General features: G+C 37.2%; 1 protein-coding gene across 2 annotated transcripts in view; it reads right to left on the bottom strand.

The window, feature by feature from the left end:
- SNX14 (sorting nexin 14) overlaps positions 1-26,572 on the bottom strand; it is a 55,978-nt gene that overhangs the window by 19,206 nt on the left and 10,200 nt on the right. The window contains exons 6-17 of one of the 2 annotated variants that reach the window (XM_066994571.1): positions 22,947-23,034; positions 18,924-19,008; positions 16,397-16,553; positions 16,033-16,108; positions 15,301-15,345; positions 15,130-15,210; positions 14,878-14,992; positions 12,700-12,855; positions 12,337-12,461; positions 10,523-10,581; positions 7,383-7,409; positions 3,581-3,713 (exon numbers count right to left, since the gene is read on the bottom strand). In XM_066994571.1, coding sequence (XP_066850672.1) covers positions 3,581-3,713; positions 7,383-7,409; positions 10,523-10,581; positions 12,337-12,461; positions 12,700-12,855; positions 14,878-14,992; positions 15,130-15,210; positions 15,301-15,345; positions 16,033-16,108; positions 16,397-16,553; positions 18,924-19,008; positions 22,947-23,034 — 1,147 coding nt within the window. The remainder of the gene's footprint in view (positions 1-3,580; positions 3,714-7,382; positions 7,410-10,522; positions 10,582-12,336; positions 12,462-12,699; positions 12,856-14,877; positions 14,993-15,129; positions 15,211-15,300; positions 15,346-16,032; positions 16,109-16,396; positions 16,554-18,923; positions 19,009-22,946; positions 23,035-26,572) is intronic. The other variant, XM_066994572.1, reaches the window with a different exon arrangement.

The raw sequence follows: 26,572 nt of genomic DNA, 5'->3' as shown, positions 1-26,572 counted from the left end.
ACTAAAAACTCCTTCCCCCCATCCACCCTCTTCCACCTCCTCCCCCTGAGCAGTGCAGGGGGACAGGGCCTGCGGTCAGTCCCTGATGCTTCGTCCCTGCTGCTCCCTCACGGTCCCTCTCTGCCCCTGCTCCACGCGGGGTCCCTCCCACGGGATGCTGTCCTGCCCGAACTGAGCCTGCGGGGGCTGCCCACAGGCAGCAGCTCTTCAACAACTGCTCCCACACGGCTCCGTACCACGGGGTCCATCCCCCAGGAGCAAACTGCTCCAGCACGGGTCCCCCACGGGCGGCAGCTCCCCCCAGACCCCCTGCTCCTGCGTGGGCTCCTCTCCACGGGCAGCAGCTCCGGCCCGGGGCCTGCTCCTCTCCCAGCTGCTGTCACACAGCAGTTTTTGTCCCTTCCTTAGATCTGCTCTCCCAAAGGCTCAACCAGCCCTCGCTCCCTGGCTTGGCTCTGTGTCCCTTTTGGAGCCGGCTCTGATCTGACATGGGGCAGCTGCTGTGCTCTGCTCACAGAGGCCACCCCTGCAGCCCCCCTGCTACCAGAACCTTGTTGCATAAGCCCAATACACATACACGAGCAATCTTTGTCCAGTTCTGTTTTGCCTTTGCACAGTGCTGAAATGATCCTCAGTCTGATTACTGCGGACCACTGTCTTCCACAACAGATCTCTGTAGATTCACTACATTAATCTCCTCTTTTCAACGTGCCTTTTTGCTTCCACTTACCCAATTTATTCAATTAAAAGTGAAGTTGTGACAGGCAAAGTGCAGTCTCAATTGCCAATCTGCATAGAACACATTCTGCTAAGACAGTTCACAATTTGAGGGCTAAATCACAGCCTGTGCTCTTTCACAGTAATTAATCAAAAATAAACCAAACCTGAAATGAACAAATTACACAGTACAACTGCAGGACCAATTTACACCAAAGAATGGAATAAACGGGACAGATGCTCTCTGAGCGACTACTTGCTTAGGTATGGACTTCAGCAAAACTCAGCTCTTGTCTACACTTTGTAATTTCTTTCTTCCTTTAATTTACCATTGCTTGCAACTCTTACTTCTCATTTAGTTTTATGCATTGTATTACCCTAGTGGCTGACACAGAGATTACACTGACACCACTGCACAGAGGTAGCATAAGGACCGGATAAAGCGGTCAGAGGTCTTCTGAGATGCTTATACAGGGGCCATAACCTCGCTGTCTTGTTCACTTGACCCTTATGAGACTGTAATCCATCAGCAGCAGTTCCACACGCTTGTAACTTCCCCCGATCCATCACCTGACTTCCAGCCTGGTTTTGGCACTAACGCTATGCAAATTCCCAGGCATTCCCACTATGGGAACCATGGCACTTACATTAACTGTAAGCCAGGAAGCATGAATTTCTGAAGGTTTTAATCCTTTCTAATCAGACCACCAATCTATAATAGTTATCACTTGGCTCAGTCTCTGTTTATTTTATCCAGCAGAGACACAAATCCAAGCCTACAGGTCTTCTTGCCAATGTGGGAACAATACCCATGATGCAATACACACAACATCTTGTTATATTTAAATTTAGTTTACAAAAGATTGAGTCTGGTTTCATGGAATTACTGTTATCACATTAGCAGCTTACAAAGCTATCGCTCAGAGCCACAGAAGGATGCGAGTACCTACTTCTATCTGTACGTGATTTCCTTAAACCACATGATTTTTCATACAGGCTTTTAACTGTAGCCAACATGACTTTGTCAAAAAAAGAAAAAAATGAAGCTGAGACATTGTTCTGGTTTTTCTCATAATGCACAGAGCTCCATTTCACTACCATTCTTCACCTATTTACCTTGAATCCAACCCAACTTACATTAACACCAATTACTTCAATACCAAATCAAGATCAAACTCTATGGTAAGAAATAACTCCCATTTGTTCTGCGCATGCACTAATCAAAAGTTGCTAAGTCTGTATATTGCACTGCTGCTATTTTACAATTATACTGTCTGAAGCACTTGCCAGATCATGTTTTGACTAGGACAGCTCTTCCCCTATGTGACACCCGCCAGGAAACTACACTTCAGCTCTTACTGTGATATTATTAAACTATTAAATTCTGTATATTCAATATTCACTCAGGAAGTGAAGCTACAGGTCCGTCCAGTTCATTGTATGTATAGTAACCTTTCCATAGTTTAGGTGTTTTCTTTCCCCTACTCTTCATCCCACACACAATTACCAAGTGAAGGGGGTGAGGTATTTCCCTCAGTTTAGAGAAAGTGATTTTAGTAAAAGTGTAGTATCCTCCCTTCTCCTGTATTTAATAAAAGAATTTGAATATTTGAAAAAAGAATTTGAAACGATGCTGCACTTAAAACCTTCTATTCTTGCCTAAGTTAAAACCATTGTCAGTTTCCTCAGTAAGGATTAAACTCTACATTGTCTGTCTCTCACTGAATTCAGGAACTTCTCACAAGTAATTTCTTGTGCTCTGAAACAAAAACATGTTCCCTCTCTGAGCTCTAGTACAACTGCTTCAATTATACTTCTACTAATAATAATTCACTTACTATAGGGAAATTTTACTTCTACACCCTTTGGCTAGTAGACCCTGTAAAAGCAATGTTGGAAAATTAACCCATTTTCATCAGAATCTGGCCTCCCAAGAGTAACAAGATAAATGACATCAACAAGAACTTAAGTGTCCAAGAAATTAATTGCAACAATTTAAAGACATGACTTATATGAAGATTTAGACTGTAGAAAATTCTCAATTTAAAGAAAGAAACATTTAGAGTCCTACATTGCTGATTCTTTCCCACCTTCCTCTGAACACGGTTCTGAACAAGGCGAATAACATAAATTTGTATTTAAACTTATCTTTAGGTTGTGGAAAATGAGCTAGCAGTTTATCAAGGTGATAAACACATCTTATTTGGTGAGCAACAGGTACAATAGGCTGAAGACACGTTCTTAAAAAAAAAACATTACTACCAACATCTGACCAATTCTCCCACTTCTTCTTTTACAGTTTTCCATTTGTCCCTCAACTGTGCTTCAGACAGCAACATCTCAAGCAATAATTCTACCAGTGGCTCTATTAATTGCTGTTTGCATGAAAGAAAAACATTAGTTGAAGATGACACCCAAAATGAATTAGAAACAACTACTTGGTTCACGATCTTGAGAGAATACAATGGATCACGGACCAACTTCATAGCAATTTCTCCATTAATTTATTTAATGTTTTTAAGGTCTTGTGGCAAATTTCAAAATAAAAGCCATGTCCCATGAATATCTTATCACCCAGAATTATAAAATGGTACAGTATGTTTTTTAGAGAAAAATTAATTGCTTACAAAACAATCTGACAATACTACTTTTACTATTTCTCTCTACTAAAGCTCAAAAGGTAACTGGGGATGTAGCCTTGACTTATGAGCAAATACATGGAAAATGAGGGTAAGTTGCTGGTTTCTGATTAAGTTAAGTTATACCTGCAATGAAGACAGCAGAAAAGACACACTTAACATTTTCAAGAATGAAGGGAAATAAATGATAAAGGTCTACCAACAAATGTAGAGCTTTTACTCACAAAGTCATCTTCTCCTTCATTTAAGTTATAATTAGGCAGCATAGCTCCTTCCATTGCAGAACTCTTGAATACACCTTTTATTTTGTTGCCTATTCTGCTGATTCCAAATGATTCTCCTCTTTTCTGTGTGGTCCTAGGATTACAGAAGCCAGAGTTCACAGTACAAGGCATATTACACAGCAGCTCAGCAGGTCATTGCACAGAATTTGCAGATTAAGAGGATATAGAAAAAAAAAAAAAAGCAAACCTACATAGTCAATACAATTCCACCTAGCTTAAAATTAATTTATGGCAAGCTTGTTCATTGATCAATCATCATCAGAATTTCTTGATTACTCTTACTAGAGATTTGGATTTCCCATCTGCTTAGCCATGAGCTAACATTAGCACTCTTATAACAACATCACAGTAATGCAGTACATAGAATAAACAATTAACTATGCAAAACAATTTTGTTATGACAGCAGAAACTCTGGTATTCCTACGGGCATGCAGACCAAGAAGGTCACTAACTCTGTCCTTTTCCATGTACTCTTATTTAAACATTTATCTACTGTTGCCAAGTACTATAAATGGTGTAGTTAGATGCACTTTTCACATAAACATCCCAGAATTTTACAAGTACGTATGATTCAAGATAGATCTTGACTTTTAAGCATTAGGGACAGACAAAAGGAATGCACAAGGAACAAGACTGAGCATGAGACAAAACAGATGCAACTGAAAAATCTTGAAGAGTCAGCCTGAATGAAAGACGAAGACGTAACGTTTTCTTAAAAAATAAAGCAACTTAGAATAATGAGTCCAAGAAGCAACAAGTTACGGAAAAAGAAAGACAGTTTGGGCAGGAATAGCGCTCTGCACACAGATTTCACAGCATTCTTATGCCCTTACAGAAGGCCTAATAGAGGAGACTATTTCTTAAGTAGAAATGCAAGTCATGACTAACTCTGGGAAGAAAAATGTTTATTGTGTGTGGAATCAACCTGAGGTTACTTACAGCGAGCGATTCAATACATACAGTTAACAGGTAAGTTTAAAAAAAAAAAAAATCAATACGGTGAACTGCAGAATCAAAGACTCAAAAGAACATTATAGATTACTAAGACTCAAAGGCCAATTAATATTTTACAGTACCAAAAATATCCTAAATAAATTTGGTTTTCCTTTAAACGAAAAATGTCAATACTACTTTTTAGTAGTTAGTAACAAAAAAAGCAGGTAAGATGTCTCCATCTCTCATAAAACCATGCTGCCATCACCAACTGCTGACTCAAAGCACCTGCGTGTTACTAACAAAAACTATCTTCCTGTTTACAAGTTTACCCAGACTGCACACATGACTAAAACTGCAAAAATGATTATCCACTGTTCTTTCAAGTCTTTTGCTATCTCTTACCATAACCAGCTCCAACAGAGGCACCATCTCTCTTTTCCATCTCTGCTAACCAAAGATAAGGTCCTGACTGCAGCATTAATCCATGCTCAAACAGTCCTACTCGATTTAAAACAACTACGTGCTATTGAGCTGAGCTGAACTTCTTCCACATCTGGGATCTACCTGAAGCTTGTGCAAGAGCTTAAACATAAGGCTAGCAATGTACAAACTGTATTCAAAGCTAAACAGCTTTAGAAGAAGGTGAATGCTTTATACTTCTGACTTGACTTAATTTTTTAGAAGTTTTTGTCATTCCTGTGAAAACTCTAATATTCAAAGTCTTGAGAACTGCAAATTTGTGCAAGATTACAGATTTAGTAGAGTATCCCAGGCTTGGATTGGTGAAGGTTTGTTTTCACTCTGCTAATGCTCTAGCAGTAGGCAGAATACAGCTGTGCCTGTAAGACCATGCCTCACGAATAGTACTACGCTGGAACAGTTATAAGTTGACAACCTAGGATGGCCTTCTCTTCACAGCGATAGACACAAATTAAGAACACAAACTGGTGACTCAGAGGCTACACAGACACATAGTGGGCAAAATATGGTAAAAACATAGGACTGGTTTGGTAGAAATATTTGAGCAAGCACACAGAGCATAAACCAGATTAGATGAGCATGGACAAAATCTGGGGAAGTTAGTAGGGACATGAAGATAACAGCACGTTCAAGCTTTTGAAGAAGCTGAGCAAGATTAAAAAAACACCCAAGAATCAGGATAGAAATTAATAGATTCACTGGCCAGGTAGAAATAGGAGAAAGAACCTGAGGCTAGGTGAAAGGGAACAGATGGGATTAAGACACGGCCAGGTTCAAAGCACAGAAGAAGAAAGAGGAGACGCAGTGGCCTGTTTGGAAGAGGAACCAAGTCTGCCAAAACTTGCCAGTCTGCTACTGTCAACAAAACTTTTATTGGGAAAATATCCCACTCCCTCTAGTGCTGATCCACAAAACAGCAACGTTAGACCATCGATCTATGGATACTTTCTTGGCAAGGCTCTGAGAGGGAGAGTCTGCAAGTTCCAACATTCCTGACGAACGATGTGATGACAGTAGGTCAGATTTATTTATTTATTTAAAGTTGCAGAATTCACATAAGTGTAACATACAAAATTGCAGTTGTTAATCGCTCAAGAGCTAGGAATTGCAGAACACAGATTGTATTAGTGCCACTGAGCACTGTGGCATTCCTTAATCATGGATGGTCACCAAATAATTTTCTTATAGGATCCCTGGCTCGTTCAGCGCACAGAACAGATCTCAAATGGTCAGTCAGGGCTATGCAGTTGAAGAAAACTGCTGTGAACCTCTGCTGGGTAGAGTACCACTAGATAGGTTGAATCTATCAGACAAACTGATAGATGTACATGAAATCAGAGTATCACTTTCTTTTGGCCAAAATCCCTACACCTGATTAGGCAAAATGCTGAGTGTGCAGAGCTGCACTTAAAATCAACAAACTAAATTATATTAATGCTATTTCTTGCCCAGCACACTAGCAAATTATAACTCCATGCACTGAATTGGCACATAAAAGATTAAAAGTTTCCATTAACTTGATTCCTAATCTGTAAAACGAAGTTGCTAATGTTCCCTTGAGACTCAAGAATGCTATGAGTAATACATAAATACTGATGCTACAACTGACAATTCAAAGGAAAAGCCCATAATGAAAAGATTTCTTTCTGAGTTTGGATAGAATGTATTTGAAGCAGCACGAATAATGAGAAAAACCACTGAACAGCTATTAAGACGTTAATGAGCAACCACAGACTACCTAGAGCATGAATAAAGAAAATTATATAAAAAAAGCATATGTTGTAATCAAACCTTTGACAGTCATGAGAAAGGCTGAATAGATGATTAATTTGGGAAATTGCTGTCTTTGAGTACTTGACTTTAAACATAATACTCATAAAGCAGTTATGTTTGCATGCAATGCCAAGGCAATTCTACTAGACACAGTTGTACAAGGTAAAACAAGCAGTTAAGTGGATGAAACCTCAAACACAATCTGGAAATACGATAGGCAGGGAAGAAAACTGTGGAAAACTTTGGAAGAGCTAGAAATCACAGGCAAAAAAACCGCTTCAAGTTATGCAAATACATTTCCAAATTAACAACAGACAAATAGTTAACAACAAAGAATATTAATATTTTGCAAACTTATGAAAATTAGTAATTAAGCAATTTCTAAACAAATGTGAAGACAACATGGGGAGAAATGCAGTTAAAAAGATGACATTTGCATGTTTTTAAAAGTAAAATGGATGATTAATTGCTGTTATAAAGGCTGTGTGATGTAGCGATGATAGATGGAGCACAACTAGCAGACAACATTTATTGAGTGTTAGATAGACTTACCGGAAGTCATCCAAACTCAGGCTACTTCTGCAACAACAGGCACAAAAATTACCCCAGAGCCCAGGAGAAAATAATGTTAAAAGAAAAAAAAAAAAAAAAAAAAAACCCTGACAGACCTATCTCAACAGAACAGACTAGGCTTGGACCATCACCGCAGATTAATCAAAACCATGGTAGAATAGAGTTTCTGAACTAAAATCTTTACAGAGTGAAATAAGAACAGGTGCCTGCACATGTCGTCAGCACCATCGCCTTTGAATTTAAAACCTTAGTTATTAAAACTTTCGAGCGTTCACTGGCATTCATTCTTTTTAAATCAGTAGCTGCTTGTGTTGACTTTCATTGTTCAAGTTACCTTCCACAAGGTGCCAAGCAGGTAGCAAACTTCTGTAATCTATGTTGGCAAGTCATGTAGGAATCTAGTTCATTTGGCCAATATGAAGAAAAGCCTGTGGACTTATTTTACATAGTAAAGTCATCTGTGTTAGATAATAGTAGAAAACATTGTATTACTATTATTTTTTTTTAATTTCACATATTTTAAGAACTGTCACCTATTTTGGACATCCTGCATAACTTGGTACATGGAACCAATACCTCAGTAGTTTCAACCAAAATGTTCAAACTTAACCATACATACAGCCACTGCACACGATTCATTTTTAATTCACTGGAGCTACTGAACTCTGGACAAACTGACACAATATTATATAGTTTACTGGATCAGAATACTCAAATTTCAGATGTTTTACAATACGAACTGCTTTCCAAGGCATCTTGCACTGTCTTAAGTCATGGTAACTGTGAAAGTGGAAACATATCCTAGCAAACTGGAACTGATGATGACTAACAGAAACAATTACATTACATACAATTACTTAATTCTGAGCATTTTATTCCTAACCACTCCCCAAAATTGTTAATAACTTCTTCTACTTGGACCTTTACTTGAAAACTGTTTTACTTTTACTGCTAACCCAATGATGACAAATCAGAATGCTTCTTCTCAAACTAGATATCAAGAAAAATTTCTTTACTGTGAGGGTAGTTATTTATCAACTCAACAGTTTTCATCAGATGTTGTCTCTCTGATCCATACACAAAAAATTATGATTGCTTTGTACAGTTAAAAAAAATGATTAAAAATGGAAATTATACATTGATAGTTCCCATCCTCCTACTTACACACTGTATTCTCTAGAAACAGCTCTACACAGATGACATTGTTTTACACATTTCAACACATTGCCTGCATGTCCATTCCACTGGGATTTCCAGTCAACTACTTGACCTCAGACTTTTTAACCAGCATTATCTATGCAATACATGCAAAGCAAAGCATCAAATCAAAGATGTGGAAAACAAAACTAATCTCTTTGCCTGCAATTTCTCTGAACTGGAACTGATGCTAGAAGAAGGAAGAAACGGCAGGATGAGGTATATGCATATGGATAACATTTGGAATAATCCCATAAGTAATTTATTTTTTCTGGCAGTGACTCCATAACAGATTCTGCAGGCAGACACTCCAAAGCAACAAGCAACTACTTTCATATAGGACCTCTCTTTCATGGGAATATTCACAGAGGCACCACTTCAGGAATATACAGTATCTCACATAGCTAGCCATAGTGTTGACTCAGGGCATTCAAATCATTCTAAAATGTAAAACAGATTAATTTTAGCTGTAACACTGTAGATGCTGCTTGAACTCCAAGGAAACATATGACGACAGTCCCCAGACATAAGATTTGCTTATTTTGCAAAGATTTATTTTCAAAACTCCACCTACAGACTGCCTGTACTTTCACCCTTTCTTTTTTGGAAAGCAAAGAACCAAGAAGGTAGCCTAAATGTTTTCACAGTTTAACTAGATTTAAGACGTGTGATAGGATACTTTCACCATTAACATGAATTACTTTGGAAAAGATACCAGAAGGCAGATTTTTAGGTCTGGATGAAACCCTATAGCCATCTTCCACAAAAACTGGAGCATGGTTTAAGGTCACCATTCATAGTGGAATATCAAGTAAGGGAGAAATACAGTTTGGCCAAGCTGCCTTCTACACCTCTTTGCTAAGGAACAGAAGTTTGTCAGCACCAATCTGAGAAAGCACTACTCTTAAGCTGAAGCCTTGGATCCACGAGAACTACAAGGACTAGATATTGATGTTACAGCCAGAGACACAAGAGAAAAACAGTGCAGTTTTTGAAGAACATCAGCAGAGGAGAAAGGGATCTCACATCACTTAAAACTCATAGTAGGCCGTGAGTCAAGAGGGCTGCTGCTCAGTATGTGTCTATGCAGAAAAAGTTAAATAATTTGCTGTTACTCCTCCAGAACATATGTTTACTGTTGATCTTACTTCATACCAAGAAAAAAAGCCTACCCAAATTAAAAACCATCTCACTTAAGTTTTCCTTCTTTTGGCTAGAATGTAAAAGTAATTGATTTTTTTTTTAATGACTGAGACATCCAGAATAGGAGAAAAGAGATGAAGAGAGTTCTGACACCTACTTGTCCCAAGCCCACAGTGGAAGAGCTCTCACTCATGCCACAAGAGACGCTTACTTTTCTTGTCCACAGACTCCTGGACCCTAAAGGTGGTATGCAAGTATATAGCCCTAACCCAGAAACAAGGCTTCTGACACTACATTTCTGCAATGAATGTGGATAATCAAGGGAACAGAAAATACATTTGAGCTAGGAGAAATAGCAAATCTTACTTGTCACAGCAAGAGAGAATTGTCATAGCATGAACGAGTTGGCTACACGCATCTCTTTAAGACCTGAAATCCAAGGTGACCCAGAATTTCACAGCAAAATGGTACTCATAATTAGTCACTTGTAAAATGGAAGTAAAGTGTTGATTTTCTTATTTTTTCCTCATTGTACATTTATTTTTCCCCTTCCCAAACATCGAGGTCTAAAATTACATTTTAAATTCTTTTCTATAAAATGCTTCAAATCAAAGAAACAGCCTGTATAATTTTGCTTACTCCTTTGACATGTAACCTGTCAATTTAAGAGAAGTACCACTGGTTAGTATCAGGCAGTAGCAAAATTTCCATAGTTTAATATTTTGAAACTTTCAGCTACAAAACAAAGAAAAAAACCTTAAAGATTCTACCACACCTACCTGTTAAACTTTGAATTGCGCGTCGGTGACTCTGCTCCTCTTAAAAGGTGCCTGAAGTACTACAACAGAAAAATAAGGTATCAAAGAAAACACTGGACTGAGGTAAGGGCTCCTATGCAATAACATTGCAGAATTCCGAAAAAAGAATCAGAAGTAAAAGGCAAGCTGACCATAATTGAGGAGGAGAACATTCATCCAGAAAAGGACAGACTGCAATTGTAGTAAATGCTCCCAGTACTACTTATTTTAGTTTACATAGCCTTGTAATTCAAACAAACTAAAACAAAGCACTGTAATCCATGTCTCTCCTTGCTAAAATCAAGCATTTGAAGCACTATAGCTATTACTGAAAAGGTGACCATCAATATCATTTTTGAGAGATACACTTTATGAAGCGTAACACCACATGAGGCAAGTACCCATTTCCAGGGTAAGTCAGAGAACCATAGAACAGCTCAGGTTGGAAGTGATCTTAAAGATCATTTATTTCCAACCCCCCTGCCATGGGCAGGGACACCTCCCACCATTCCAGGTTGCCCAAAGCCCCATCCAGCCTGGCCTTGAGCACCTCCAGGGATGGGGCATCCACAGCTTCTCTGGGCAACCTGTGCCAGGGCCTCACCACCCTCTGACTGAAGCGCTTCTTCCTTCTATACTATTTAAATCTCCCCTCTAATAGTTTAAAACCATTCCCCCTTGTCCTGTCATTGTATGACTGAGCAAAAAGTTGCTCTCCATCTGTTTTACAAGCCCCCTTTAAGTACTGAAAAGCTGTAATGAGGTCACTCCGGAGCCTTCTCTTCAGGCTGAACAGCCCCAGCTCTCTCAGCCTCTCTTCACAGGAGAGGTGCTCCAGCCCCTTGATCAGCTTCATGGCCCTCCTCTGGACCCACTCTAACAGCCCCACATCCTTCTTGTGCTGGGGGCCCCAGAGCTGGACACAGTGCTCCAGGTGGGGTCCCCCGAGGGCAGAGCAGAGGGACACAATCCCCTCCCTCCACCTGCTGGCCACTCCTCTGTTGATGCAGCCCAGGGTGCTGTTGGCCTTCTGGGCTGCAAGCACACACTGCTGGCTCACGTTGAGATTTTTGTCCGCCAGAACCCCCAGTTCCTTCTCTGCAGTGCAGTCAATGTAATCTGCCTCAAACGTGAGAAGCTTAGCATGCAGCCTGATTTATACAAACAAATTCTAAAAGGGGCAAGAACTCAATCAACTACTGCGTTTAAAGTGTTTCCTATTAGAAGGCTTTAAACAGCTGTGCAGCCAACTTGAGGAATTTGAAATGTGCATTCAGAACCCAGTTTTCATCACTAATCATAGAACCATCTCAAATTCCTAACACATCACTTTGAATGATCTTCCTGAGAACATGCGCTTGACTTTCAAGTGCTGGAAGAAGTAACATTGAAGGAGCCTATATAAAATCTTTGTAACTGTAAGTACCATTTTGTTTTAAAAAGTAAATAAAGATATTCTTAAGTGCTTTAGGTTTATCATGAAGATTACTTTTGCACCAAAATTGCAATCGTAAAAGAAGGGAAAGTGTGGGGAGAGTGGGATTTTGCAATAGCAGTGCTATACACAAATTATTACATCAAAAATGAATAGACATTGGTTCTTTTTATTCTGTTGATGTGGCGTTGAGCTAAAATAAATTCATTTTTCTTACTGAGATTTAGTTAAATGCCAGAGCTGAAAACCAATTGGAAAATTAAGACATTTTCTCAGGTACGTGACTTGTAAATAGTATATCTTAGGAAAAAAAAAATACAGTCTTGCTTTAGGACTAACATTTCAAATCTGTCAGACTTACCTCATCACTGTGACAGAACATAGGAGTAAAAACATTCTCAAGGAGAGAAAGTACATGCTCATAAGCTTCAAAAAGACACCTCATAGTTTGAAGTTTCACAACATCCTCATATGGACCTACAGCAACTACAGAAAATTTGGAGAAAAAATCAGCTTTTCTTTGCAAGCTAATACAAAGTCTAATACAAGCCTGACAAAAATAGAAATAAACTGACAAAGCAAGGCTTAAGCACAGTATAGGGGTAACATCTTAAAAGCTACAACAAAAGTAAAGATTAAAGACTAACTCATCTAACACAATCACTTTATTACAGAATTCTGTTCAATTTTCAGTGTAAATGATTTCTTTCAAATTCAAACTTACTTCTTTGAATCTCTTCCACAATAAATGGGTCAAATCTAATCTTGTCAATGCTTTCATCCAAACAATAGGTTTTGTAAATTTTCTGGACTTCCTCATGAAGAGCCATTTTTTCAGTGTCTGATAGTTCTGGTCGCAAAATTCGGTCATTGAATTCCTCTGAGAATTAATGGAGAGAAAATGCATTTGTTGATGAACTTGGCAAACAAGTATCATCTTGAAGCAACATACAATATCAACTCATTTTCCAACAGATAGAGTAATTCAGAAAACTTTAAAACAAAACAAAACAAAGAAAACAAACAGAAGACATCTCAAAATATCAAGGTAGCTGCATTCTTCTTAAAATTTAAATTTGTTTATATAATTACTAAAAGTATATTGCCATTAAAACTAATTTCTTCTTATCATAGTGAGGATACATCCATGAAGCTATAATTGCACAGGAAGAACCTTAACAGCCATTTAAACTAGTCATCTGCCTATTCTGCTGCTATTTCATTCCTAATATCCAATGCATCAATAATATCTTTAGTATCAGGATAACTTCAGAATACACTTCCCCTGACAAAAAAAAAATAAAAATATATTCAGCACAATCATTGTGCAATCCTACTTGATTTATTGCTTGTCACATTAATGGCATGAATGCTATCCAAAAAGAAGGGAAAATATGGTAGCATTCACTTTGTTTTTCAATTAATGGACAGTAATAAGCTTCTTCAGAGAAAGTCTTTCAAGATCCTTCTGTTTTTTGGACATTTAGTTTCCTTTGTGAGTCCACAATATTTCTATCAAGTGAAAAATCACCTACAGTAGGCATTTAGTTGAAATAGCATAATTTGAGAGACATAAATCTCACTCTCAGTTTTAAAAGGTAATCTACAAACTCGCCATCTTTAAACATCATAGAATTGCTAGGGTTGGAAGGGACCTTGAAGATCATCTAGTTCCAACCCCCCCCTTCTGCCATGGGCAGGGATGCCAGCCACTAGATCAGGTTGCTCAAAGCCCCATCCAACCTGGTCTTGAACACTTCCAGGCATGGGGCATCCACAGCTTCTCTGGGCAACCTGTTCCAGTGCCTCACCACTCTCTGAGTGAAGAATTTCCTCCTAACGTCTAATCTAAATCTCCCCTCTTTTAGTTTAAAACCATTCCCCCTTGTCCTGTCATTATCTGATTGAGCAAGAGAAGTTTAGAAGGAAGAAAATTCTGAAGCTTAGTCAGAAAAAAGATTGATCATTAGCAATAGCCAGAGTCTGAGTAACCTTCCCGCTAGAGGAAGTAGCTCTAGAGAATTGTGTTGGCTTAGAAACCTCTACACATATCACCAGCATTAAACTAGTAATCACTTTGCTGAGATTTTCTTGACAAAAAGCCAACATGTTTGAAGGATACTGAGCCCATAAGAAAGCGCATGCACAGAGATGACTTATATTTCTTTTATATAATAACTAATGATTTCTGCAATGTTTCAGGGATAAAGCCTGTCTAATTTAAATAAACATCTTTTGCTGCTGTACGTATGAGCTTGGGATATGAAGGCAGAACCATTATTTCCTATGCAACACGGAAATACTTGTTTACAAAAAAAAAAGTATTCTTTTGGTACACCAATAATTAACCACTAGTTGACCAAAAAACTTTCCAAAATCATTGGAAAGCAGAAGGCTTTTCAGACAACACTTATGTAAAGGTAAAACCAAATGCGTGCATCATAAGCAAGGCACAGGTTACTGAATAGGAGGAGGTTTCAACAGCTTTACTGTTCCTGTTACACTTCTGCTCTTTATAGAGGTTTTAGAGATAAAAGAACATGAGAATCTTTTCACAATGTATGGCTCATTTTAAGAATACTTTAGTAATCATATGTTTTAAAGATACAGCTGTACCTTGTACCTACGGCCAGAATTTTCTCCTTACAAGGATATTCTATTTTAAAACGTACAAACTTTATCAATAAACAGAATTAAAATTACAACCTAGAGTCCACACTGACATTAACGTTGCCAAGATTAGCGTTCGAAAAATCAGTACATAATTAAATGAACACAAATCCTGAAACACAATCTCTTGCTTAACAACGCTGCCTTGTTCTTAGGCTCATTCACTTAAACGTACAAATGCTTAAACCTTTTAAAGATCATCAAATACACCTCAGCACACATATAATCTTACCTACAGTCAGGCAGAACTGCAGCACATGGACTGCCCCTTCCTGTTTCAGGAAGTTCATAAACCGAAATAAAAGGTCTTGCTGATCTCGGATCTCCTTTAACTCCAGTTTCAGGACCTTAATAGGAGATTAAAAACACGGTCAGCCAATTTCCAAATTTTCAGTGAGAACATAAAGCAAAAAGCTGTAGATAGATATATCAGGTAAAGTACTTCGGCAGAACAGGAAAACAAATAAATATTGCCTTTGCTTACAGATGGTTTTTTATTTCTTGGCTCTGCAAATTTCTGAAGGAACGGAACCAATGAAGAAGTAGGTTCAGTTGCTTTCTCAGGCTGTAGAAAAAAATGACAAAACACAACTGGGTAAGAAAGCTGCTTTAACGAAGGAAAAAAATGGCTAGTTTTAATTCTGTCATTACTCACTGGACTATCATCAATGAAAATCAGCAGCAAATGGTTGACAGTGTCCTGCAAGAAAACACAGTACAAAATTAATATTAAAGAAATAACAAACTAGATGAAAATTGTTTCACTATCATGTTATACCCAAGTTCCAACCTATGAATATATTAATACTTAGGGGAAAAAACAACAAAAAATGAGCTATGCCTCCACAACTACAGTACCTTCTACTTGCACTTACGTGATACATTTATAAGCACTGCAATTTTGCCTATTTATATATATACATAAATAAAATTGAAGATGGCAGCATTCCATCTTCAGAAATAAATGCATTATTATCTGCAGAATTGAAGACAAAATAATACAACTGCAAAAAGAATGGTTTACTTGAACTGCTATGAAGATGCATACAGCTCAAGTTCAAGTAATTGAGCCCCTGTTGAAATGTGGATACATCAATTTGAGGGTGTTTATACTAGCATAGCACTCTCCTGTTTGACAAGAATTGTAGTACTTCATTAAAATTACATTCTTAAGAGATCATGACAATATTGGATTTTAATCAATTTCAGTCAGTTAATCATTCAAATGAGTTATAATGAACAAAAATGTTGGCCAGAAACTTTTTCCTTTTACCCAGTCAAAACCCATAGCAACTAAACTATTGTGCATCGTTTGTTTTACCACAATATACTTAGGAGGAAAACAGTTATATTAAATAAAGATCATTCACATGTTCCAAAGTCTTACAGGATCAGCTAAGAAATCCATAGAGGGAAGGAAAACAGAACCAGGCAGAATCTCTCTTATAAGAAGTGCCAGGGATCTGAAAAGAAAAAGAAAAAAATCAGTACCCATACTAGATTACATAACACTATATTTTACTTGTAAATATTTTAGTACTTAAAAATGCATTTTAAGTGTGCTAGAATTACTTTAAGACTGATCAAAAAATCAGTCTTAAAAAGCAAAGAGCTAACACCAGCCTTGAACATGCAAGCGAAAGCATAACAAGGAGTGATATGGAAGATGCCTCTAGAATTCATTCTTTCAGTCCCCAAAATTACAGTACTATATTGTAATGCAGATATACAACTCTAAATGCTTTTTATACCTGCATTCTGTTGATTTGGGGGGTAAAATATACGGAAAAAGAAGTTCAGTAAGTTTTCTTAAGTAGTGAAGTTCATCTCTTCGGCTTCTCAAAGCAACGTGTAGTTCTGGTCCATACTCTTCTAAAGCAGCTTGCTGTAGAAATTCTGCATTTTTTACTGCAAGTAAAATAAATAAGTATTACAAGTTGTTCCAGCTTTTTGTTATTGCGAAAAAAGAGGTGATCACTTTTCATTTGAGCTAAAGATTAATACTTTCAGTAAATGTACTACTGCCAAAGGGATACAGTGTTGTAACTTTAAAAAAGAACCTTGGCTTGGACTCGGAAGTCTGGCTATGTAAAAACAAAAATTTCACATAAAAATAAGGATTTCTACACCAAATAACTGCAGCTTACATGATTTCCAGAATGATTTTTTTCATCCATGATTATTGAAGAATTCAACATTTTGATTCTTCTAAAAAAATTGCACTGCCCAAAGTACACCTCTATATGCTTTTTCCTGACTTCCTTCTTGGTCTCTAATTTACTGGGCTTCTACCTACTGACTTGCCTACAATACAATTCAAAATCAATGTAAACAAACGTTTATTCAATACTGTTATATCTATTTCCTCCTTAGAACACTTAGAAACGAACATGAAGGGACATATATCACCATACATAAAACCAGCATAAATCGTTCCAAAAACAAGCATGGGACGTGCAAGAACCCTGCCTCATGTAAGCAGCTGGAGTTGAAAGAGTACCTGCTTTATCTGGTTAAAAAACCATACACGCTAATTTGCAGCAACAACGTTATATTCCTTCAAATTACTTCAAAAGGCAAGAACTGAGCTGCAGTAACTTACATCTCCTTGTACTATCAATCCAGTACAGACTGATGGCAAGAACCGTACTAGGTTGGGCACGGAATACATACCTGTTATCTGGATGGTTAAAGATTGTTCTCAGCGTATTGAATTTAGCACAGAAGCCTGATAGCTTGTCCTTTACCAAAAAGAGCTGTGAGTTGGATTTAAGGATCCTTGCAGGTCCCTCCAACCATTCTATTCTATCAGCTGATACAGGGGCTGCGGGAATGTATGTTGCCTGATAAATCTGCCTGTTTGGCATCAGTAAAAGCAGAGAGGAGGAACGTGTATTCTGGTAGAGACAGGTGAGAATCACAGAGGTGCCTGTGTATATAGTGAGGAATTATTAGGAGAGGTAAAGGTAAGAAGAGTAGGAAGAAAGGAAATGCTCCCTAGAACAATAATTTTAAGAAGGATATAGAAAATAAACTAACAGAAAAACCTAAGCTCAACTAGCCACCAAAGCAAGGCCAGAGAGCTGCCTCCAAACAACGTGCGATAGGTGGCTGGTTCAGCAGCGTCTACTAGGAAGTGTTGCTAAAAGTCATTTTCAGGTGCTACTTCATGTATCTGCCCTCAGAGGCTTCTCCATTGAACAACTGAAGAAAACGACTGTTTTCAATGCTGTACATCTAAAATCCAGTTCTTTGCTGCTAAAGAAAAGCATTTTCAACTTCTTCATAGAAATCAAAGGAAACATGAAATTTGGTGTAAAAGTCACTGCAAGATAATCTAGCATTTGAAACTTTTGCTGTGCTTTGAAAAACATCTAATTCAGTCACGCTGTATCTCATGTTATTCATGCCTACTACTCACACGTTCAATAAGAACTTCCAAAGTTCAAATAACAGTATGTATTTATGGATATCAAGCACATGTTTTGAGGGAAGGGAGGAAAGTTTGTGACTTCAGTGAAAGTAAACATCTACGCTTAACAGCTGAATGAAACCACATTTAGTAGATACAGTACTGTGGAACACAGCCAGTAAAAAAGAAGTAAAGATAACTATTTTCCAACAGCAAGCATTGTATTTTTCAAATATTCCTTCAATAAGCAGTTTTAGTAATTTTTATACTAGGCTATTGAAGATATTTGTATTTGGATAATGATTAAATATGCTACTTGTCTAAATCTATAGTTTATAAACATAACTATAGCTTTTCAACATAATGAACAACTCCACTAACTACTCACCACCAGATGCAGGTATGAAATCAGTGTTAGGTGTGAACTCATTCTAGCTGTAAGAGTTACAATGTAAGAGCTACAGTTATACTGCACAGACATGCAACTCCTTTCATTCATAATGGCTTAGCTGTAACGCAAGAAAAACTTCAAGAACCACTGTTAGATGATCTTGATTGCTCTGAACAGACAAACACATTCTCGTTTACCATACAGATAAAGAAGTTTAGTACTCCAAAGTTATGGGGATACATGAATTCTGGAATTCAGAACTGAGAGATTACTTGTACCATAAGATTTTCCTTATTTGTCTTTGCAACCTCCAGAAGTAAAATGTGAAAGGATTAGGTTTTTTTGTTCTTTTTTGTTGTTGTTGTTTTAAAAAGGTAACGATGGTGGAAAGATTTAGCAAATATAATGAAACATGCAAAATTAAACTTTTATACTTGCTATTTGAAGCTGACAACACATCAAGTATTTACAGTACCTTTCTGCCTGGCTTTGGCTATCACTTCTATGTGTTTCATTGCTGCCTTGAGCATTTTCTTCGTTACAACAGTTGGAATATCCACCTAAAGAGTAGTTTCAAAAAAAAAAAAAAAACAAACCAGAATTATTCCAGTTTCTTCCCCAAAATATATTAAGGACAACTATTAAACATATTAATTTGCTCTTGTTTCTCCACTGTAACCATAAAAAGAGTCCTTCAGAAACAACCAATGAATTCTCTAGATAAACTGAGACTACGCTCGTTCTTGTGGGAAAAGCACACAACATCACGTAGAACTAAATGCCATAAACAATACTAACATTTATTTTCAACTTGTTCTCACTGTGATTCTTCCACTGCAATAATTGTAGTAACATAGCTTGACTTCCAAGTCACTGTAAATGAAGCCTAGTTCTACATGAAGATTTGACTACCACCAAAGGTAAGTAAATCACATCCTGCTTCTAGTACTTGTGTACTTTAACCTTCGTCAATCTTAAGTCCACAAGATCTAAAAGCAAAGTGAAACACTCCTCCCTATGTACACGCACAAAAACCATTTAAGCTCAGATGATGGCAGAACCAAAAGAGAATTTGAGTTCCTGAGTCAAGACCACTTTTAGTGCCAACAACTATGTATTGCGTAATCCTGTTTATAAGCCAAGCAAAAAGCAGTAATTCTGCCTATGTGATTTAATAAAAGATTTTATTAGTCAGTCCTGCATTTATACTTTCTTTGACAGTTATGAGAATGAAATATATAGAGAGAATATGTATAGACTACTGAATAATTCAGGCACAAATAGACCTCTGGATGTCTTAGCCCAAAGGAGGCTCAGATTAGGGTGCTCATGGCTGTATCCATCTGAGCGCTGAAGACTTCCAGAGATGAAGACAGTCACCTCCTCACAGGTCAAGTGCTCCTGCCCCGATGATCTCGGCGTCCTTTGGCTGAACTTGCTCCACTCTATCAATGCCTCTTTTGTACTGTGGAGCCCTAAAATGGATGTGATATCCTAGATACTGCGCCAAAATATTGCTGCCTAAAGAGCACCATGGAAAGGGAGATAACTATTTCCCTTGACCGACTGGCTCTGCTCCTGTAAAGACAGCCCATGATGCTGTTGATCTTCTTTGCTGCCATTACATGCTCTGGCTCATATTCAGCCAACTCTCTACAATGAGCCCCAGGTCCTTCGCAGCAGAGCTGCTCTCCACTGCCAGTCATTCCCAATCCAAGGGATTCAGCCATTTCAGCTGTACAGAAACTTATCTAGAAACTGATTTACATGCTGCATGCCCGCTATTTCAAGCCAGAACAAATGACACCTCAGAGAAGCAGAAATACACGTTCAGAAGTCCTACTGGAGTTTGGCCCTCCTCAAAACTAAGTCAAATAAAGGCCTTAAATAATAAAACAGAAGCATAGAGTGCTTCTTGCCAGACAAGGAAGGAGCCTAAAATTGCAAAGGCCCCTAGATCTGAGAAGAAAGTTGTTTCTTATTCTTTCACATAAGAATAGCATGTATTCCTGCATACTCCTCTGTAATACTTGAGGTGCACAGCTCAAGCTTCTGCTCATCCATGTAAAACCCTGTTATTAAGGACTTGCATTTCAGTCATATTTCAAAAAGCTTCCTATGGAACACAGGGACAGAGTGCTTACTTCTGCACAGATAAGGCAAAGATCACAGCAAGCAAACTGAAATTTTTGTCAAAAGATAGGTTTTACTTCAGCATCAACAACAATCAAATGCAGGTCTGCTACATCACAACATACAAAGCAAAGCCCTTCACTTTCCCTTAAACACTAAAAAACTAACACAGAAACGGCCCAAACAAGGAAAACCCAGATCAAGCTGAAGTCAAAATTAATAAATAAATGTTTTTCACCAGTTAAGAGCTGACTAGCTTTGTTACTAGCGTCTGCTGCTTTGTTCCAACAGCCACACCTCAAAAACTCCACCTAGGCAACCTTAAACAGAACACAAATTCAATTAACTGCAGCAATTTGTAATTTTAAGCCATAATTCAAAAGCAAAAGATTCCTCAGCAACAAAAATAAAGATCTAAACTGAAAAAGGAAACAAAGTTTTGTTGTTTTTGCTTTTTACTTATACATAAAATCTTAAATTCTGGGATTAATATCTCCATTAGCCAGAGCTATGGCTTTCAAGCGTTTAATAATAAATTCAAATCAAAGTACAGCTGTTTGGCAAAGGCTTATTTTGCAATCTGTGTTGAATTTCTCCTGAAATTAAGTTATAAATGACATTGTACTGCAGATGAAAGGTTATAAAACATTCTGTCATAACCCTTTTCAGCTAATTACTGCAGTTTTAAACTCATATTCCAAAGATGAAAAAGAAAAATAGTATTTTATTTGCAACTTGCATATCAACTCTTATTTCTACGCACAACGTTTTCAGCTTTATACGCATCACAATCATTATTAGTTCAGGCTGTCTGCATCTGTATGTGGGTGTGCGCACACAGAAACACTTGTTCAGCAGAAAAACAGTATAGACTGGAAAAAATGGTATAGCACCAGATATCAAGCTCCCCTGCATGACTGAACATGCCAAGTTTCAATTTTGTTCCAAACCACAGAGTTATTATTAACATCATTTTGCTTGAGATATCTGTAACACTTCATACAAAGAGACAAATCATATTATTCTATAGGATGGAAGCAAATAAATATAAACATTTATAAAGTAAATATAAACATTTATAAAGTGAAATGCATTTCTGTAACGGCCTTTCTGCTTTGTAGTTCCCCTGACATTTCTTAAGACTTATACATGTTTGAGTTTTTGTTGCATATATCGTCTAATCAGTCACATAGAATGTAATAAATTGTAATTACTTTATTACTGACAGATAGGATAAATTATTACTGAAATTCAAACTTGATGGCAAAAGCCGCTACAGCTGATCTAATACAAATAATACCTTATTACAAGATCAATAGAGGAGACAACTATTTTACGAATCAACAGTGGAACTACAAACAATGCAAGTAATACCTGCATGTGAGACCTTTAATTCTAACATCAGATAGATTAAATTTTAAGACCCTGCTCTAGATTTTCACTTTGGAAGATTTACTTACTTTCACACAACTACACGTCTGCACTACAATGATCGTTTTCTAATTTTCCCCCACGATCACTTTAAAAGCAACATACTAGAGTTCAAGTAAACAAGAAAGTCATCTGGATTTGATATATAACAAGGACAGAATCAGGCTGTTCATCAGACATGACTGAGTACATGTACCAGTTGTAGTTCAGAAAATATTGCTGTTACTATGGAGGGGGAAAGACACATATTTATGGTAGCTGCTCCAACAGCACGGCCAGCACTGAACAAATCTGGAGGCTGAGTTAGCATCTCTTCCTGCTTAGCACAGCCAGAAATTTAGAAGCAGTTCCTGTAGAACAGGCTTGAAGCACTTTATGAGAATACTGGGTATATGTGCTAATGTATTAAGTGTAGCTAACAAATGACTTGAATGTTTACTCTGCACAATGTTTCTGAAGAACTCCATTAAGATAAGAATGATATTATTTTAATTCTTACAGTAAGCTACTCACGTTCTATTATCCACAGACAACATAAGGACCTTGTCTGCATTTAAAGAGCCAAGGAAAGAGAAGCCGTGACACAGGTACACCATCAACCATTTTCTACTAGTTTTCTCAATAATTCTCAATTTTTTCCCACTTAGATTAAGTCACTAAAAGATCATCCCAAGGTTTTAATAATGCCTTACACTGGTGTCAAAAAGACATTAACTTGCAAGAATCTTCCAAGGTGGTTTATAACTAGGCACAGAATAAGCTCCAGAAGGAGGAAATAGGTAATAGAAAGAAAAAACAGACATGGAAACTACCTATACTATCTGTAAGACTGACTTTGGAATTGACATTTAACAAAAATTAAAGAACTAACTACATATGGATATCAGTTATTTCAGATGAAAAAAACAATGTTCACACCTTTAAGTCACCTTACCTTGTGGATTCTCCGAACTAATACAGATGCAAAAAACCGCAGCGTGCCTCTCAGCTCATCCACTGAGGATTCATCATCAGTAATATTTCTGCAGTATTGTAAAACACGTCATATAAGAAAAAGGAAGAAAATACATGTATATTAATCCAACCACAATGCATATGATACTACTAAAAACTGGAATAAAGACAGTCAGTGATGCTTCAACAGACAATGACTGAAATGAAAGCTAAGAAGTGTGGGCAGAGTGAGCTGCCTTCTATTTGAGTAAAATACATAACATTCCCAGTATGTTTGTGCACACAACGACTTAAGAAAAATGTCTCAGAGTAAACTGGAATTATACACCAACGTCTGCTTTAATATATTGTCTGCGTGACTTTGGCCAAGTAAAATCTAACCTAGTTTCCACATATCTGAAAACAGTGACTGTTTCCTAGTTCATTGATGTGAAGTCTGAATGAGTCTGAATTAACATCTGCAAAACTTTTAGAATAAGGGTACTGCAAGCACCCATTCCAGTTAAACTAGTCAAAACTGTATTTTCCATACTGGCTACTCCAAAAACTTCTATACTACACAATTTCAAATCATCTTCTGGTTCAGTACAGATGTGGCTTTGTTACCTTTTGAAGTTTTATTATAAAGTTGGTAGCTTCTCATGTAGCTTTTAATGACATAGATACATTCCTGGTATTTCAGCTGAGCCTCATCCAATAGAAAAATTTCACCAGAAATTTTTCCAAAAGTCTAATACTTAGATGTCATTTAATTCAATAGTATTCCCTTTTAAAAATATAGAATTGAGACTATTTCTGGTCTAAATAGAGATAATCATTTCCTAGAAGAAAAAAAGGAAGCATAGCACAGGAAATCAAGAGAGAACTTATTTAAAAATTGATCTACCTTAGATGTAGCATGACATGTGAAAGTCTATCAATTATAAAGAGAACAAAACAAGAACCTCAACCTACAGCCGCTTGAAACAACTGAAATTATTTAACATGGTTCCTGTTTGGAAACAAAGAAATAAAGAACTTAAAACAGACTTGCATATCACTGTGCCAAAATATCAGCTAAACTTTAATCCGGTTTGCCAGTTTCTATCTGCTGCAATACAGTATGCTGAGTGAAAAATCACGTTAAAACCATTTGACGTTGATTACAAGAGAAAAATACCTAATTCCATATCTTTTTTTGGGAAACTGGATGAAAACGAGGACTACGGTAAGTCGTAAATGCAGAAACTGCAACTAAATTAAGTGGAAAAAGGGACCATAACAGCAGCACTTTGCAAAATGCAACAAAATGGTTAAAAACATACCAACATTTAAGCATATATGGACACTACAGTATTAGTAAAGCTGTTGGTAAAACTGCATTGTAATAGCTGAGCAATGGCACAACAAAGAAAGCTACCTCCTGCTTTAGCTAATGAGCATATGGAAAAGCCATCAAAGCTTTCAGTTTGCATAATGCATATGCAAACCCCCAAATGGTTCTGCATACGTATTAAACGCAAATATCTTTTGTATTAAAAGCAAATATCTTTTGTATTAAAAAATAGCCTCAACAGGATGTTTGAAAAACAAGTATGTTATGCCTACAGCATCATTTTACATTATTCAGCATCTGATTTTTAAAGCAATGTGAGCCCAAGTTACAGCATCCAAATGCATCTTGAATGTGAGCTGTTAGCAGCAGATATGGTTGACCATAGTATATAAAGTATATAACTCACTGCATGAAAAGGCACCTCAGAGAAAGCAGCCTGGCATGAGGAATACAGCAATCCTCAGCTAATCATGTGCAGATAAGAAAACTGTAGGGGAAGGCTTGGTTTGTCACCAGCTGACATGTTGGAAGCAATATGGTTAGCAAATAGCTACGCTGTGTAAGGAAGCCAAGGGATTAGCAAACAGATTTTCTGACTGTACTACTAATATTCTACGGACAAAAAGATAGATGAAGTAATTTGGACCAAGACATTGCTATTTTATTGACACTTGGCTAACCAGTATTCTGGCTAATTCTACTTGGACACAGCTTTATGCCACGTACTTTCATGCCGTGCCATAGGTTAACAGAGACATTCTTTTAATCATCAGTGGGCTGAAGAATGGTTAAAAGAACATCAAGAACTTGTAAAACCAAGTCTCCAGTGACACAGTGGAAGATCCAAATAACTTGCTTAGAAGCATTTTTAAAATTGGCTGCATTTTCCCAGAATTTGAGGAAAAACTTAAAAACACAACTACCAGTATAATGGAGAGATTTGCTAAAAGAAAAAAGCCTTGTCTGCTAATTGTAAACAGTTACTGAGTCAAACATCCCAAAAGAGATACACGCAACTTGCATGCAAAGCTCTATGGGATCCACTGATAAATGAAAACCACATACAAATACTGAAGTGATTTTTTTTTCCTGATTGTCAATTATTCTTATGAAATTTAACCAACTCTTATAAAAAAGGACAAAGGAAATACATTGCAAGCTGATAAAACTAAGACTATGATTTGTAATTCAATGAAAATCCCAAATTTTTACTGCATTGTTTACACTTGGAATAGAAGCAGCTCCGTACGTGAAAATGCTGATTTTAGTCACTATCAAGGAAAAAAGTTTTCATGGTAACATATTACAAAAATGCAGTAATTACTCAGATTAGATTAGAATCCAGAGAACTGGAATCAATGACCAAAAAATACAGTAAGTATAAAGTTTGAATGTGATAACCATGAAGTCTACTATTTAAAATGAGGAATAAGCTGGTAAAAGCAAGACATGACATAGTCTTATTGAACAGCATACTGCATAAGAAGTAGACTCAGACTGGTGTTTTGTAGTTTAAACTTGGATTACTTACAACTATGCTCTATTCCCATATACTTGAAAAATAACTCAAAAAAAATATTGGAATATGACCGGTATAAATACCTTGAGAAATCCCAAACAATTCATATAGGTGCAACTACCTATTTCAGTAGAGTTCATAGGATTTTAAGCACTAATTTTCTTTCTCCTAAATTGATCCTAGTTTACGGATGTTTACCTCTAAATTTTAACTTGCTAATAAAATATTACAAATTATTACATTGCTAATTAATGATATAAGCATAAAACACAGCTTTTCCCTGATTAGAGGACTTTATTTCTGAAGCAACAAATCTATGGTTTTATCTTACAACACACATTTCTGGTAAGCATTATATTGCCCCAGCTTCTGAGTGGGATGCATCGCATTACTCGTCTAATGCCCAGGGCATGCAAGGTGCTGCAAGCAGCATCAGCTGGCAGTGGAAAGTGGGAGAGAGAAAAAAAAAAAAAAAAAAAAAGAGGTATCGTCTGCATAAACTCCATTCATTTGAAAGGGGGTCAGCTGGCATAAGGAGTTGTGCCCAGACTTTTCTCCCAAGGAAAGCAGCAGACTGCTTTATCAACCTCAGCTGGCAAGCCTGAATTGCCTGCTGGTGGTTACCCACATTGCTAAACAAGCCCAGCCTAGAGGTGAAAGCCTCTGATTTGGCTCTATGAAGAATTAGCTGGGGTTACTGAGGAGTGGCAGCTCAGGAAAAATATTTAATGAATTCAGGAGTCCTTCCTCCAGGATCAGCTGAGCTATACAA

Source organism: Anser cygnoides, chromosome 3 (assembly GCF_040182565.1).
Source record: "Anser cygnoides isolate HZ-2024a breed goose chromosome 3, Taihu_goose_T2T_genome, whole genome shotgun sequence".
NCBI lineage: Eukaryota > Metazoa > Chordata > Aves > Anseriformes > Anatidae > Anser > Anser cygnoides.
This window is presented reverse-complemented; position numbering and strand designations above follow the sequence as displayed.